General features: G+C 38.8%; 1 protein-coding gene across 1 annotated transcript; it reads left to right on the top strand.

The window, feature by feature from the left end:
- Positions 1-4,400: 4,400 nt before the first annotated feature.
- On the top strand, positions 4,401-17,683 carry LOC107730597 (matrix-remodeling-associated protein 5-like). The gene is made up of 7 exons (XM_016541458.1): positions 4,401-4,469; positions 6,142-6,365; positions 6,952-7,081; positions 7,229-7,619; positions 8,177-11,464; positions 12,133-13,036; positions 15,268-17,683. Exons 2-7 carry the CDS (start codon positions 6,178-6,180, stop codon positions 17,174-17,176), a joined length of 6,810 nt encoding a protein of 2,269 aa, XP_016396944.1. The 5' UTR covers positions 4,401-4,469; positions 6,142-6,177; the 3' UTR covers positions 17,177-17,683.
- The last annotated feature ends 398 nt before the right edge of the window (positions 17,684-18,081 follow it).

The raw sequence follows: 18,081 nt of genomic DNA, 5'->3' as shown, positions 1-18,081 counted from the left end.
ACCACAAATCACATACCGAAATCTCAAAGTTATCTTGGCGCTAACCTCTCAATGTCCCTTATTAGCTACAGAGACCAGTATGTTAATATCTGCTAACCCATACTAATAAACCTATGTAATGATCAATGATGCTGTATCACAAGGTAATCATAGTCATGCTGACATATGTCCATAACACAACTATTACTAGCAACACTGGTTATACAACAGCTCAAGGCACATGTATGTAAATAAAAGAGGAAAAAACAAGGATTTGTCTTAAAAGCCCCTCTGTGCACCTATTTCTTGTGTGGACCTACTTTCTTATGCCAAGGATTCAGCATCTGCCATTTCTAGTTTTTGTCAATGACTAAAAGGTTGTTATTGACGACTAAGAAGTTTGGAGTAACAAGGAAGCAGAATGCTTGCTTTTATAAAACTTACATTTAAACTGCTAGTTTTGTGTTGTGTGGTTTCTGAATGATTCAAAATTGCATATTTCCCCTACTCGAGTACAGCTACATTCACACAGTCAGTGTTTATGACTGACAACCATATTTACTATTGGTTGTAACTCTCAAATTGTCCTGTCCATACAACAAAAGTGGCTCGAAATCTGTCTGTATGAGTGAATAATGTCAAGCCCCTACTCTCATCAGCCAAATGATTTCAGCTATCCTTAATGTCTGTAGCATAAACATTGCTGAATGAATGCAAATCCATTGCATATTCAAGGGCCCTTTTGTCACAGATTTGTCACATTAGACAAATCTCGCGCAAAAATTAGTTGAGCAAGATGATTGAGACTATAATTTCTGTAAATAAAGGGAAAGAACATTTTCTGAAACCTTTTGTCACTGAAAATCGAAACCATATAGAATTTAAAAAAACAGAACAAAAATGCTCAGTTACATCACCACATTTCCAGCCGACAAAAGTGTGTACCACCAATCACACATTTGCGCTCAAAATAGTATGTTTTCAGGCGGTTGACTAAGCTGTGATTGAATTTCTCAGTGCTCTTTGCCTCTATTCTGGCATATAATGAGTTGTATAATGAGATATTATGCAAAGCCCCTTCTCCAGCCACCAACAGGGCGCTTCAAGCTGTTCTTATTAAAATAAAAAATAACACACATTTACCATTGCATTGTTTTATGTAACCTCCTTCCAAAATGCTTTTTCATTTCACAAATACTTCCAGAGTTAACTGAAACTTGAGATTAATACAAACTTCTTAGGCCCTGTAAATTAATCTCAGGGCCTTCACTAAATTTCCTATTTTTATGTTTGGGCCACCTCTCCAGACCCAGTAAGTAGACTATGCCATAGAAGAACTTAGTGGGCCCCACTTGGCACAGCTGTGATTACTCTTGAAGTATTTTAGAAGTATTAATATTGAGGCTTAAAGCTATTTGCCAGTGCTGAGAAGAATGCCGTGGGAAATGTAACAGAAGCTTATTTTTGTAAGGTGAGAGTGCTCACAGACCATATGCTTTATTGAGTGCTCGCATTCACCTCCTAAGCTTGATAATTAACATTTCTTTGGTGTTTAACATTATTTAAAGTGCCAAAACGAGCCCGTTTAGTGTGCCATAACAATGGAAAATGTCAATTACAGTATTAAGCAATGCTTTATCACAAAAGACCAACTTGTTCCATGTATACTATACTTTGTTATGTTATGACTCTTTTTCTGTTTGGGGATAGGAGGCCCTATTGTGATTCTGGGCATCTCATTAGCCTACCTATTCAGGAGGCAGACACTGTGTTAAAATGCTCTGTGTGTCCTCAGGTAAAGGTTTCTCAAGGTTTCCCTCGACTATTTGATTGTTTTGGCTCCATGCTCTGCGTTCAAATGCGACTCTGAGCTGCAGTGTAGAAAGCACCTAAATTAATTTGCCAGCTGTGGCTTAGAGACAAGGCTGGAATGATGAAAAGCATGCATTTCCTCCCGCTGTTGGAGGACAGCAGAGAGAGAGAGGGGGGATCGTGAAAAGAAAGCAAAATGAAGGATCAATATGCGCCTCACAGGGTGCGAGAAAGGGAGGAATGCAGCCTTATTGATGGGCACAAACTGACAGGATTGGACTGACAATGTATTGTTTGTGCACTGCTAGCACAGGTTTGTGTAGTGTTAATGTGGAGTATTAGTATGGTGATAGATAGATAGATAGATAGATCTTAGATCTTCTCCTTTATACAAGGGGATATGGGGTTTCAGTTAAGGTATGCTTGGTCTAGCAGTTTAGGACCTGTTTAATAGGACCCGTGAGATAACTGCTACCTGTCATTTTGTGTGGTAATTTATATGGCTTGGCAATAAATTGTTCCAGGTTTAGTACAAGTTAAACTCTATGATTACAAAGCAAATCTGACTTGTCCAACAGTTTGTAAAAACAAGCAAAAAAGCAAAGCAAAAAAAACAATTTATCTAAGGGGAAATGCACTGCACTTGGTTAAACATCATAAAACATACTGTTTCTGAAATAAAGCCACAAGACTTTAACATGACAAGAAACCGGTGGGATAAAATTGGTTAATTGTTGCACAGCTCTCTGGAAATGTAACCTTTTAGTTAGATTTTTTTTTAGTACTTTTCATTTGTTAGTGTATGTTTATTGTTTTCCCCATGCCTTGATTGTTGCCATGGTTATGATCACCTGTGTCTTGTTCAGTTTCTTGTTATCCTGTGTGCATTTCAGCCCTCTGTTTGTTTTTGCCCTCTGGTCAATCACGGTCATATTTTTCCTAATAGTTCCTGTTGTCAAAGGCAATGCTGTTTATCAGTCCACTCATCCGGGTAACTGAAACCACCCGTACTTTTACTTCTCTCATACTACACTCGGCCTGTATCCAAAATCACCCCTAATACCAACACAATCTCATTTTGGCACATTGGTGGTTAATTCGTATGAATTCATATAATCTCATTCTAAGGTTTATAGATGATCTGTTTATGCCCCATAGTGACGGTTATGTTTAGAGGTGGGTTCAAGTGTTGAAAATTCTCACGTCTTGTCAGAAGCTGACATCCGCAGCACTTTTGCTGCACTTAGTGTCCAAATTCACTCTCTTTTATTTCTTACAACTGCAGCTGTCACCATCTTGTGTCTCACACAGTTATCAGTTGTAGTGAAAATGACCTCAGACGACTTCAGTGTATTACTGTAATATTGTTGCAGTGTTAATCTTATTGCTAGGCAGATTTTTTGTGCATTGTAGTGGGCTATTTATAAAAAAGTACTCTCTAATCACTATTTAATGGTTTTATTTGTATTTTTTAATTGCTGAGTCAGATATTTGCCGCATTATTGACCAGTGCACTGTACATAAATCATCCCTTATTTACTAACCTTGTCTGCTGCCATAATAATGTAAAACCAGCAACTTTCACATTTTAAAGTAACACCAGAAAGTGAAAAAAAACCTCCACTCCAATTATGTGCAATAGTCCATGCATCTAAATCAGAAGTCATGCCACTAAAATAGCCTTTGTAAACTGATTAATACACATATTTGTATAGAAGAATTAATATAGCACTTAATATAATTAATAAAATATGATCTTCCATTGTAAATGCATTACTGAGGGACAAGTAAACTTATTTTCTGTGGCATATGACAGTATGACACAGATGCTGTTGACAACCAAAGAAAAACAATTAGATTTGTCCTTCAGTTTGCAAAAACAAAAATCTTGCTACTTTTGAAACTACAACCTTTCATTCCTTTAATAGAGAAACATATTTACTCAAGGTTACCATGCACAATTATATTGTGCTTTTTTGACTGTGAACTTTCGTGTTACTTTTTCCAATTAAATTATTTTATGACTAATTGATTTGATTAATATTTTGCAAACAATAGTTTTGTCACTGGCAATTAGTCTCTCATGCATTAATTATGCTTCAGAACATAAGCTCTTGTGGCCTTTTAAAAGTTCACGGAACAACAGCTGGAGACAGAGCAGAGGGGGAAATGATAAACAGAACGTGAATGTCTGAAACAGAGTAGGAGTGTGAGTGAGACACTTAGGTGAGCATGTGTGTGCATATGCATGAACCCATCAATGTGTTTAAAAATGAGAAAACAGAACAGTGAGTAAGAGATGAGTGGTGTTAAAAGAGAGCAAAGGGCAGGCAGAAGAAAAAAAGAGAAACATCTTGAAAGAAACAGCTTCAGCTACAGCGCAGGTAATGGAGGAAGAGAGGGGATGGATGTAAGCCAAGTCTCTCAGCATTCCCTCCCCCTGTACAGGCCAGCTCAGAGGAGGAGTGTAGGTGGGAGTTAAGCACTTCTCCAGATGTAGTTGTCTGCTGCTCCTGGAGTCTGACTTACTCAGATAAGCCTCCATCACTCGGAGTTCCCAACAGTTCTTGCTCAGTCAAGTACAGGGATAAACAAAATTACGGAACGTTTGCGAGTCATCTGCAAACAATTACACACTTCGTCTTCACCTGTAACGTTTTCTCAACAGGAATCTTGAGGTAAGACGCAGTATTTGTTCCAAGATACTCAAGTTGAGATCTGTCTCAGCATCTAATTATCAGAAATAGCATGCCATTTTTTTTTTTCTTCTGAACTTTCTTGTTCATAAATATTCCAGTGCATATTAAAAAGTTCACTGTAGTTCCCCTTGGTCATTAGGACCTGAGTTGATCTCAAATGTATCCTATTCAAATAAATTCACATAAATTTTGACTTAAACAGAACTGAACCCTGAGCAGAAGTTAACTTCAAAAGAAGTGTTGAGGTTTGATGATCTTAAAATATCTTTGATATAATTATGTATGAATTCAGTTAATATTTTAAAAGTGAAGTAAATCTCCGTCTGAGGTCCAGGGCAATCATCAGCCAGTATTCTACAGTAATTCAAGCCACCAAAGATCAATCTGAATTCATTTTAACATAAATTGTGCCCTCAAAAGTAAAAAAAGAACTAATTTCAATAAAAATTTGATATTTCTAGAGAGCCCTTCCTTTGCAAGATATAGGAAACTTATGATTGTGCTTTATTGCATAAGCTACCACTAAAAATTGTTCTACAGGAAAGAGAAATATTAATGTATAACATAAGTTTAGAGGTGGAGTGTAAGTAGTTTTCTGTGAAACAGATAGGTTACTCATAATGGATTAAAATACCAAGACAGAAAATACTGGATGTAAATTGCTTGGTTTATTTACAGGCCGATGTTGCAAACAGCATGAAAGAGACAGGAATGCAGTGGGAATAAAATTGTCCAAAATGGTCTGAGTCATCATGGGTCATTATCGGGCCTCTGTCAGATGAATAAATCATGCCTGACGTTTCACCTTTTGGCCGCCCTGTACTAAACAACAGATATGAGCAACCTAAGCTGGCAGAAAGGAAAAGTAATACAAATGCAAAACAGGGGCCTTACCATTTTTCTGTGCCTTGGAATCCAAATATTCTTGTATTTAGGAAGTGCAGCAATTGTCTTCTTCCTCTTAAATGTAGTTTGTGTAATTAAGCTGTGGATGAGTTGCCCGCTTGTGGTAGGAAACCCATGCAATGCTCTTCCTGAGACAAACACTTGAGCAATGATTTCTTTTGTGTGGGCTCAGCAGCTCTGTGGCGGAGAACAGATACTACACTTAAAAAATAACAATATAATTGCTGTATGTACAAAACACTAAATATTCATAAATATGTGCAGTAATCATACAGTATTTAGTCGAATTACATCACAGTGTCTACAGATTAATAGTAAAAACAATTATTTGGTGAAACAATATGTACTTGCACAGTGTTTTTCTTATAATGGATTGCTTTAAATGTGTAACATGTATCAACTAAACTGATATGTAGTATGTTTCTTGAATTAGAATTATCCTCTCAAAGAGACATCGGTGGTTAAAAAAATCATGACAGACTAACAATATGTTGCAATAAGTTATGTGTGCGAGTCAGGCATGTGCACAACTTTCAGAGGTTGATGAGTCATCATACTTCAGAAGTAGTGTCACATGACATCCAAAAAAAGCTTATATGAGACATTCAACATCAATTCAAATGTTCAGTGATTTGCTTGCTTTTTACTGTAAGTTATTTTTAGCTTATGCAAGTAAAAATTGCAGACTGATTGCTGTATCAACAAATTGTTTACATTGTATGCAATGTAAAACTCTGCTTTGCAGTCACACCGTTCCTAAATCAAATGGCATGAGAGGGACATGGCTCCAGTGGGTGTACCTGCTCTCTTAATGTTGGCATCTTGCCTGCTGTTCATCTTGCCCTCATGCCTCTATGCGTGTCCGAGCTCCTGCAGTTGCCCCAGCCCTAAAGAGGTGCACTGTACCTTCCGTCACCTACCCTCTGCCCCACAAAACCTACCCAAGGACACTGAGAGACTCAACCTAGGGTATGATACTGTGTTGTTGTCTTTAGAAGATGATAGACTTAAAATGAAGGAAAAAAAGTATTTTGACACATTGTGGTTGTGAATAGGTCATGTTGTTCCAAAACTGTATGACTTTCCTCTGTGGAACACAAAAGAACATTTTTTTTTTTTTTTTTTTTAGAAATGACTCAAGAGTGTTTTTTGTTGCCCATACAATGGAAGTCAATGGTAACCAGAACTTTTTGGAACCAACATTTTTCAAAATATCTTCTTTTTTGTTCCACAGAAGAAAGAAAGTCAAATTTTATGTTTGGGTGAACTATCACTTTAATGTGCTGAGCTACACCTGTGGTTAATGTTGGAACTAGATGAGAACTGACTTCATACAGCACCTAAAAATCACCAAAACACCAGTTGGGTAAAAGACATGACATTCAATTATGTCCTTTTTAGCTCCATTGACCATGCATGTTTACTGAGTAAAATTAAGTAAATGATACCCAAAATTGATCCTGATTACTCTGCATCTCACAAAATTAGAGGGTAATTGATTTGATATATTTTAAGCTAACATTTTTTTTCGCAACTATCTTTGCTTACTGTAAAGCTATAACAGCATCGGCACGGTTGGGTCTTCAGATTTTGCAAACCTGCGGCAATTGGAAATGCTCATGCTCCATGGAAACGATATCTCCACTGTCTCTTCCGGATCCTTTTACCACCTCCGTTCCCTCCAGGTATAAGTTAATATGAGATGCACATCAAACACATTATACTCATCTACTGTACTGTAGCATCTTTGTGTCTCTAATTTTCTATAAATAGTTAAGATACATGACTTTGAAATTACACTGAGGTATAATTGATGTTCTTTATTGGCACAGATACTCAAGTTGAGCTACAACAAACTCAAAAGAGTTGATCCCAGCTTGTTCGAGGGCTTGACCAGCCTTGTACGGCTTCATTTAGACCACAACCTCATTGACTTCATTGAGCCTTTTTCATTTACTGGACTCACATCATTAAAGCTATTGCAACTGGAGGGGAACCGACTACAGGATCTCCACTCTCACACATTTATTACTGTCTCAGTCCTGGGTACATTTTGGAGCTCAGGACTGCGGCATCTGCACCTGGCAGACAACCAACTAGAATACCTGCTGTCTGGAACTCTGCAGCACTTAGACAGGCTAGAAGTCCTCTCTCTACATGGAAACCCCTGGGCCTGTGACTGCCACTTACATTGGTTGTTGGAGTGGGACAAAAATCATGAGGGTGAAAGCTCTTTGATTGTATTTTCCAAACTTTGCACCACTCACTCAGATTGTTTTGTAATGGCAATTAATAAAATCCCATTGCACACAAATATATAGAACTTCACATATAGTGTTTATACATCATTTATTCAAAATTGTTACATGTATCATCACTGTCCTAGATGCATTGTATTGTTACATTACATTTAAGGTTGGAAGAGCACAACTGACTCCACTGACTGCAAATAACTACAAGGAAAACAAAGATTTTTTTATTATTATTATTACCATATTGGCCCGAATATAAGACGACACGACTCGTGCAGCTGTAAGGTTTTCTTTTTCTTTTGTTTTTACTCGCGATCTTTACAACACGCATTACATTACGTATTTCATGGCACACTCATTTTATGCGTATTTGGCGCCACCTATTGTTGTGGGTGTATTATTGACATGTCAAAGTCTAGACCCTGAATATAAGACGACCGCGTTTTTTCAGATGTATTTCCAAGAAAAAAACATTGTCTTATATTCGGGACAATACGGTATTTACATTCTCTATCCTTCTCTTTACAGGAGTTATTAAGTGCAAAAAGGACCGTGAATCTGGAAATGCTGACAACTGTGCTGCATGTGCCTCACCAAAGCCTTTGAACAACAGCCAGATCTTGCCGCTTTCAACCAGCCAGCTCACCTGTGACCAACCCTCCCTTCAATCCCCACTTAAAATTGGGGAGAGTAGCATGTGGGAAAATCAGGAGCCAGATGCCCCCTACATCAAGGACCTGGAGCGTCCTCTTGGCCATCTGACATTCATTCTCTCTGACAGTCATGGGAATCGGGCACACGTGGCTTGTAATGTAACACGTCCTGTTGAAGACACCTCCATGGTGTGGGAGCCAGTGAGGAGAACAGATGAGATTGCCGTAAATGTGACTCTACGGACATTTCTGGAGTGTGAGATCGATAGAGATACTCTTCAGAACCTGTGGAGGTTGGTTGCCTACTACTACGAGAGTCCAGCAATTTTGGAACGGGGAACCAGACTTGGGAATTCTTCAAAGGTGACTTTTCAGTACTCTCAAGCCTCACATGAGGAATCACCATATTTTACAGAGCTCAAAGGACACTTAATGGCTGAACCAGCCTGGCTTTTACAACCAAGGGTCACCCTTCAGCTGAACCGGCGCAAAACAACAACTAAAAAACTGGTGCTGAACTTCTCTACTTTTATATCAAAGCACATCATTGGAAGAGGGGATGAGGAGGATGTAGTCTCCTCCTGGGCTATGATCCAAAGAGGAGGCCCGGGGAGAATCCAGTCAGTGCTAGAACACTCTGAAGTCAGTCTGGATTGCAGCGTGCTAAGCTCGGGGCATCAGCTTGTGGAGTGGATGCTTCCAGACTTAACAACAGTGGATCAAACTGATTCCCATAAATTAAGGCTGGAGAATTACAGACTAGTTATCAAAAACACAAGTATTGCAGACTCTGGACTGTATCATTGCTTTGTGAGGACTGACACTAATGTGGACATCGTCACCTATAGACTCACAGTAAGGATGCGTCTCTTAAGTCCCAGTGATTTAAATGGAAAGAAGATATCTGTGGAGAATGGAGACACTCTTAGTCTTCCCTGTTTAGTAACTTCTCCTCATCCAATTGAGACAAGATGGTTCCTACCAAACAATCAGATTTTTAAAGCATCAGACAAGAAAGGAAGGGTGTATGTATCACAGAACAACACTTTGATCATCAAAAAAGTGACTTACGAGGATGCCGGAGAGTATAGTTGTTTAGCAGCTAACCTCTATGGGGCTGATATGTTGTCTCATCTAATTGTTGTTACTGGTGAAAAGGAAGACGCACAAAGAGGTGTTACGGTATCGATGGGTGAATTACTGCTTTTTGAAAATGAGGACAGTGAAGGGTCAGGATATGAAGAAATCAAAAGACCAACTGCTAAACTCACACCTCAGAGGGTCGATGGAAAACACGTCCGACAAAATTCAAAAGGAAAGAAAATCAAAGAGAGTGTGAGAAAACCTAATAACTCTGTCAAAGAGCTTGATCCCGGCCGCTGGGAGCAGATTCTTGCAAAAGCTAATGCTAAACTCTCAACCATGTCACCAGTTACGCCGCACCTAGAAATGACAAAAACAGTGACTGAGTCTTCACTGATTACAACCACCAAAACTTTGTTGGCTGATACCTTTAAAATGACTAAAACAGATGTTACAGCTAGCAGTACCAGCGCAAGTTCAAGCATCCAACATTTCAATGCGAAACAGCTGGAACCACCACCCCCCAATGAGCATGTACAAGAAACTACACAGGGAGAAAAATCAAAAGACAAGACAAGTGATTATAACATTTCATATTTGACTTTAGAACACATAGACTCAACAACGGTACCTGAACATGAGACTCAGCTGGTAAAACAGGTAGACAGACAGACAATAGAAGATAAAATAAGGGCTAACAATAATTCCATCTGGAACCAAAGACGAAGATTCCCATATAGGCAGCGTAGGCCTCCTTCACGTAGACCACGTCCAAAGAGACCAAATTTCACCCTAGCTCCCTCTACAGCAGTGCCATTCACTCACTCTCCAGTCAAGACACTGATACCTAAAAGTAGTGTAGCAATGACCACCAACTCTTATACCCAAGCCCAAAACAAAGATGTCACAGCTTCAATGACTTTAGAAGTTTCCCCTGCACATTACCCAGTAACCGAACACTTTGCCATGGCAGTCACAGAGGACCCTCTTAAAGTGCCTATAACAATGTTCAGAAAAGATGAGAACTTGAATGAACTTGAAAGCAAAACAAAACACATTGAGTCAGTTCAGCTTGTAAGTACAACATCTCTGCAAGAAAATGAAGCAGTTCCTGCTACACGTGCTACACCCAGACAGATCAACAGGTATGGACATGAAAACAGAGAGATCATCTTGAGAACTAATAGCCAGGCAAATGAGGATAAGACAAGGCAGATTTCAGCAGCTGCCATCCCTAATCTTCAAATCAGCTACATAAATCCTCCAGAGACAAAAATAGCACATGTGACTGAGAAACCAACCTTAACTAATGTGGACCAGCAGAGAGTTTACAACTGGGCAATGCATCCTGAAGGAGTACCTATCCACCCCTGGTTAATCCAAAAGTCTACACCAAAAAAACAAATCTCAATTACACCCCATCCCTACAATCAGTCTCCCTTCTGGCCCACAGTTCATAGCTCAAAGCACCACCACTCCCAAGACAAAACATGGTATTTCCTACAAACAGGAGGCAGGGGTGCAGGGGCCACCAATCGGCCTGAAATCACTGCTCAAACAGCAAAGCCCACAACTTATATTTCGGGGTCAGTGACAGCTTCCGTTGCGAGGACCATAGCTCCACATGTCAGCTCATCTCGTGTACGTGACCACTTACTTTTCAACAGGCTCAGAAACAGATATAGACAGTCACAGCTTAATGCATATCGACTAGCCCAGATGGGAAAGCTTGTCACTTCTAAGCCAAGGACATATCGTCCCACCCCACAGCCTCACCAAGCTCCAAATATCCCAAACATCTACAAGCCTGTGACTCCCCCATCCATCCTAGCATATACAAACAAACCAACCTTCACAGCTAGCGTACCATATGGCAGTCGCTGGCACTACAGTCAGTTTGGAGCAAAGAAATTGAGCACTGCCATTCCCTTTCCAAACCTGATGGGCAATGGCGCCAAACCCAGGATCACAACAACTGAATCCGTTACTATATCTGCTTTAGCAGAGACAGATGTGCTCTTGTCCTGTAGATCATCTGGGGACCCCAAACCTATTGTTTCATGGACCAAAGTTTCAACAGGTGATTCTTCGCTACATAACTTTTACGGATGCATCTGTCTGAATGGAGGATGAAATTTAAAAAAAACTTTTTTAGAGCGCCCACTCCCAGCTTACCTTAGATAGCTATCAAACACTGCTATCATGCTTTATAAGTGAACTATTTTTTTTTCTTCGTGATTATTACATTATTATTCTCTTTATGAGGGCCTGCATGCAATTTTCTATTTTCTGAGTGATTCTGGAGTGCAACTGAAGCCAAATTATCAGCTTATGGTAATTAACATAATAGCTGCAGCTATTTGATGACAGAAATAATCACTGTATAAAAGGAAACAGTAATTTTGTGTTTGAATTAGTGGTTGAAAGGCTGCAATCAGTAATACTTGTAATGAGAAATTGTATATACAACTCTTGCATGTTTGACATAAATTGGATCAAGTCATACAGGTACATTTTGGTTAAATTATAACAGATCAATTTGTATTGTCCTAGAGGTTAATCTAACAGCTACAAATAAGGCTGAAAGACCCCATTGTGAGAGATATACATAATTCAAATCAAGACATACAGAATGGGACATACCCCAACTGTGCTGTTTGTTTTAGAAAGAGTCAAACAATTCAATAATGTTTTGACATTATTTGATAAGTCTACTGATGTATTTACTTTTTTTCAACTCTTTTACAGGTGCAACAATTCAGACCAACACAAAACTTGTACGAAGATTTGAGGTCCTTTCAAATGGTACTTTTGTGATTAAGAATGTCCAGCTGCAAGACAGAGGCCAGTACCTTTGCACAGCTCAAAACAAATTTGGTTCAGACCGCATGGTAGTTACCCTCGTTGTCCAGACTCAGCCTCCAAAAATCATGAGTTCAAGGGCCAGAGATGTTTCAGTGTTTTTGGGAAACTCAGTCAGCTTGGACTGTATTGCGGTGGGTAAACCAGAAGTTCAGATTTCATGGATACTTCCAGACAGGACATTTGTGCGAGACATTGGTACCCTTGACCAAAGAGTATCTCTTTTTCCAAACGGAACACTGAGTATTCATTCAGCAAACTTTTCTAATAAAGGTGATTATAAGTGCATTGCCAGCAATGCAGCAGGAGCTGATACACTCACGTACCACATTCGTGTTGCTGCTCTACCTCCAATAATTGTTGAGGTTTCACATGAGACTATATTTATGAATGCTGGAAGAAACGTATATGTGGATTGCACTGCTAAAGGAGAGCCATTCCCTCTAATTAAGTGGGTTCTCCCTGATGGTTCACAAATGAAGCCCACACAGTTTATTGGAAGTCGGATATTTATTTTCCCGAATGGTACGCTTTATATAAAGAACGTCAATCCCAGTGATTCAGGCAGGTATGAGTGCTCAGCAACCAATCCAGTGGGCTTTGCTAAAAGAACGGTGCAGATGGATGTTAGGCAAGAGGCTCCAGGCCCCTGGAAAGGCCTATATCAGCAACACAGTGTCACAGCAACATATGGATCCACAGTTTTCCTGCATTGTCCAGAGTCTGTAGGTTCCCACAGAGGCACAGTCTGGAGACTACCATCTAAAATCATTCTGGAACATCAGTACAGGTACATATTTAATGCTTTTGAAGACAATCTAAACGTATGTAAGTGCTCTATCTAGCTAGAATTTGACAATTTATTTTAAATAAAATAATAAAGAGTTTTTCTGCTTATTAATGTGGGAGCTTGTTTCCCCTTTGAAGCACCCCATACAGAGGGTTTATTTAAGTCAAGCCGTCGTAGCTTTATTGTCATTTTTCCTTTAATAAGATAGCTTCACTTTTCTCTTTTGGGCAATTATTGGTTCTCACTGTTCACACCATGCAGTCTGCCATACACTCTCAAACTCACAGCAAGCCAACTTCATCACTTGTGTAATTCAAACAATATATGGTGTAGATTAAACAAGCAGTCTCTCTCAGACTGGAAAGCCCAAACAAACCCCGCTGATCCAGACAATACAGTAACTGAGCGAGACGCAAGGGCAATTTGTCTACTTCATGTGCTTAGCAGGGCCATCGCTAGGAATTCTGGTGCTTAGTCATCTATACAACAGGCTACTTAAAGCAGTTAGATAACAAATAAATTTAACATTAGGCATTCATTATTACGTCTAGAACTAAAATGTATCAAAATTTAATTATGTTCACAAATGTTAAATATTGGTTCATAATCCTGCTGTGTGACTTCAGCTACAACAATAATTTAATGAAGAAACAATAGCAACACAGCCACTGATGATGATGATGATGATGATGATGATGTGTGTTTATGTGATTTATGAGGACATAAATTGATAGGCTACTGGTATAACAACTTAAACATATTTTATGGGGAAATTTCCTCTTAGTCCTACCATTACGCCTACAAAATCAATGTGTGTGTGTGTGTATGTGTGTTTGTGAAAGAGAGATGTTAGTAAAACGTGTGTAAACCAGTTTGTCTATACTGCTCTGAACTATGAGTATTCCACAAATACCCTTTATCTTTCTCTTCTCTTGTTCTGTAGGACCTATAACTCTTTAAAACTCAAGGCTTTTTAAAAACCTTTAAACCTTTTGTCAACACATTCAAAGTGTGTCTTGACAAACTTGCTTTACTATTTAAAATAACAGAAATATGAATTTATTTGGATTTCATTTTAATTGTACTGCCTTACATTCAAATTTGCATTGCAATTCTACATCCTGTTTCTTAACTTAACTTAATTATTATTTTTATTATTATTTTCAATTAAAAAATTAAAATGGACTGTAAAAGACTGTAGCTAAGATGTAGGCTAAGATGTACAGTATCCCTTTCGAAACAAAAATATATGGGAATATACTGCAAAATATAATGCAGTATATTACATAATATTACATTTCCATAAATGGGAAACTACCCTTACGAAACAAAAATATATGGGAATATACTGTGAAATATAAATCGATATTATATTACATAATACATTTCCATAAATGAGAAACTAGTGCTTATATATTTCAATATACTGCAGTATATGCATATTGATATATATATATATATATATATATAGTTCTGGCATGAAACTCTAGATGGCGCAGTCCGATAGGTCTAACTCAATTATATATATATATATACACATACACACACACACACACACACACACATATATATATATATATATATACAGTATATATATATATTTATTTATTTATTTTTTACAAATGAAGACAAATATAGCATTACATATAATATAAATAAAGTTTAAAAGGGTTTCTGGTGTGGGTTTTGGAGTTACAGTTGTGTTGAAGAGTAGAGCCTGTGGTTAGGATGACGATTGGCCGAACACCATTAAGACTATAAGTATGTTGTTTCTTTTAAAAAGTAATGGCTGTGCACTCTTCAGCACAGTGATAGACTCTTTCCTAAATACTTTAGTACATGTAAGTGTTCTTGTGCTATTGGTGACTAGCTATATATGAAATATATATTGTAAATAATTATTTAATTTAAGAAATGTATTACATTATTTATTTTATATGTATTATTCAATATATTGTAATTATTAACACTATATTATACTTATTTTTGCGTAAGGGATATCACATAATCTAAAAAACCATGCCACACAGTTTGCTTTTTTCATGAAAGGTCTCACTTGTCTCTTATACAGTCAGACAAGCAACCTTTGAAAGGCCATGGAAAATAAATTGCAGTGTGCAGCTATCCTAAGAAGAATTCTATGAGCTCTTTTATCCTATCATTGTTAATTACTATGAAATAGTACAGCTGTCATAAAAAGATGTAACAAATTTCTCTCTTTTTGTTTTCAGTCCACAAAGACACATCACTGCTTTCCCCAATGGCACTCTGAGAATTCTGAGACTGACTGAGAAAGATGGAGGCAATTATCTGTGCATGTATCAAAGACCAAATGGTGAGGACATGGAGCTGTTCCAAGTAGAGGTTCTCATGAGGCCACCAAAGATAGAGAACACTGGGGCACAACATAAAAGAGTTGCTAATGGAGACAACTTCCTGGTGGACTGTGTAGCTTCTGGCCTTCCAGACCCTGAGGTTTCATGGAGCCTCCCAGATGGCACCATGATCAACAATGCCCTTCAGTCGGATGACAGCGGAACCCGTAACCGGCGCTATATCATCTTTGGGAATGGAACGCTTTTGTTGCAACAAATGGGAAAGAAGGATGAAGGCAATTATACATGCTATGCTAAGAACACCCTGGGGGAAGATGCAATGAAAGTAAGTGTCCAAGTCATGCCAAACTCACCCCAAATAACTTCTAAAGAGCAGGTATCCATGTTGGCACCTTTCGGGCAATCAGCCCAAATGAAGTGTGATGCTACAGGTGTGCTATCAGCTACGATCATCTGGATCTCACCAAGGAATGAGATAATACCCTCATCTTCGGTCAAATACCAAATCCTAAATGATGGGACTCTGATCATTAAAAAACTGACTTTGGCTGACCAGGGAAAGTATGCCTGTGTTGCACGGAACCCAGCCGGAGATAACATCAAGAACGTGAACCTTCTAGTTGAGGTTAAAGGCCCACAAATCAATGGACACAGTGGGCGATCAGAGAACAAAATTTTAGCAGTGTATTACCAGACCTTGCTGCTAGATTGCAAAGCAGAAGGTAAGCCTGAACCACAGATCACCTGGACCACACCTTACGGCGTGTCTCTACCCACTCCATATTTGGGAGGTAGGTTCCAAGTCCACAGGAATGGCACTCTTGAATTGAGGGGCATTCGAAAGACTGATGAAGGTCAGTTTCTGTGCATAGCCAAGAATTACTTAGGGGAAGCAAGTCTAGCAGTTGACCTCGAAGTTGCATCACTTGCTGAGAAGCCAAGCTTTCCAGTGCCAAACATAGAGGTTCTTCCTCTCAAAGCAGATGGTGATGACATATGTTTGGAGTGTCGTGCTACGGGAAAACCAAAGCCAGAGTTTCTATGGATTCTACCCAATGGAACGGCACTGAATCCAGGCATGAAACTTCGGCGGTTCATTCACTACCTGGGAAATGGGACTTTACACATTACGCAGCCAGGTGTCATTGACAAAGGTGTGTATCGGTGCCTGGCTAAAAATGTAGCTGGACAAGCAGAAAAGCGCTATGCTTTAGAACCTGGACAGAAGCCTCAAATTAGAAGTACAGCTTCAACAATGAAGATTTCGTTTGGACAGACACTAAATATGCCATGCAATGCTGATGGTTGGCCTCAGGCAAAAATTATCTGGACTCTTCCAAATGGCCTGGTCTTAGACAAGCCCCAAGTTATTGGAAGAGTAACATATTTATCTAACGGCACACTTCAGGTAAAAGAAACATCCAAATTTGATAGAGGAATGTATACCTGCAAAGCCACAAACACCTTTGGATCCTCAACATTGTCATATCCAGTAAGTATTATGGTGTTTCCACCTCAAATCACTCATGCTCCACCTTCAGTAACCAGAGTTAACAGGGGGTCTCCTGTGATTCTGAACTGTATAGCTGCTGGCATACCCAAACCAGACATTTCTTGGACTCTGCCTGGACGTACCACGCTTGTACCCAATAGTCGCTTCACAGCACAGGGTGGAATTCGCATTACAGAGGAGGGAAATTTGGTCATACAGGACCCAGGCCTCATGAACTCAGGGATTTACAAATGTAATGCTAGAAATGCCTTGGGAACAGACTTCAAAGCAACATACCTTCAAGTGATCTGAGCAATAGACAGAAATCCATCAGGTCATTAAGAACACTAAATGGGAACCTTTCTTTAAAAACATAAATCATACTTTAAAAGTGCACCAATGCACTTAAAATACCCCGAACAATGTTGTTAAATAGCATTTTTCCTTAATAGTTTTTGTGAATAGCCATGGATTGTTGTCTTTGGATCTGCCCAATAACTGACCCGAGAATAAGATTTCTTTAGTATTCTATATTTAATTTATGAAATTATTAGTTTGTACATATTTATATATTCCACAGTTTAAACAGAATAATTTTTACATACTTTTTTTAACATAAATTTCAAATAAACATTCCAGAATGTCTGTGATTTGTTTGATATGTTCTGTCTGTTGAATTTCTTGCATTCTTCAGTGCATTAGAACAAAATAGCCTTGTCAGAGCAGAACGAGGCCTTGTGTGGTACAAATGTTGGCATTGTGGTAGTTGTCCAAATAAATAAGACAAGAACACAGTATGTAAGACACTTACTGCCACACTGGGCAAATAAATAATAATATTTGATTTCTGGTCTTTAGTCTTTAATATCATGTCAAATCACATTTATTTGTACAGTGCTTTATACAATAGAGATTGTTCAAGCAGCTTCACAATAATGGGAACCTAACAAAAACAGGAAAATAGTAATGTCAATCAATTATGAAACGACTTATCATCAATTATGAAACAACATTAATAATGAGTCGGACTTGTAACCCAAAGGTTGCGGGTTCGAGTCTCGTACCGGCAGGGATTGTAGGTGGGGGGAGTGAATATACAGCGCTCTCTCCCACCTTCAATACCACGACTGAGGTGCCCTTGAGCAAGGCACCGAACCCCCAACTGCTCCCTGGGCGCCGCAGCATAAATGGCTGCCCACTGCTCCGGGTGTGTGTTC

The sequence above is a fragment of the Sinocyclocheilus rhinocerous genome, unplaced genomic scaffold (genome assembly GCF_001515625.1).
Source record: "Sinocyclocheilus rhinocerous isolate Xijiao unplaced genomic scaffold, SAMN03320098_v1.1 scaffold818, whole genome shotgun sequence".
Taxonomy (NCBI): Eukaryota; Metazoa; Chordata; class Actinopteri; order Cypriniformes; family Cyprinidae; genus Sinocyclocheilus; species Sinocyclocheilus rhinocerous.
The sequence above is the reverse complement of the archived record's forward strand: the minus strand, read 5'-3'. Positions and strand labels throughout refer to the sequence as shown.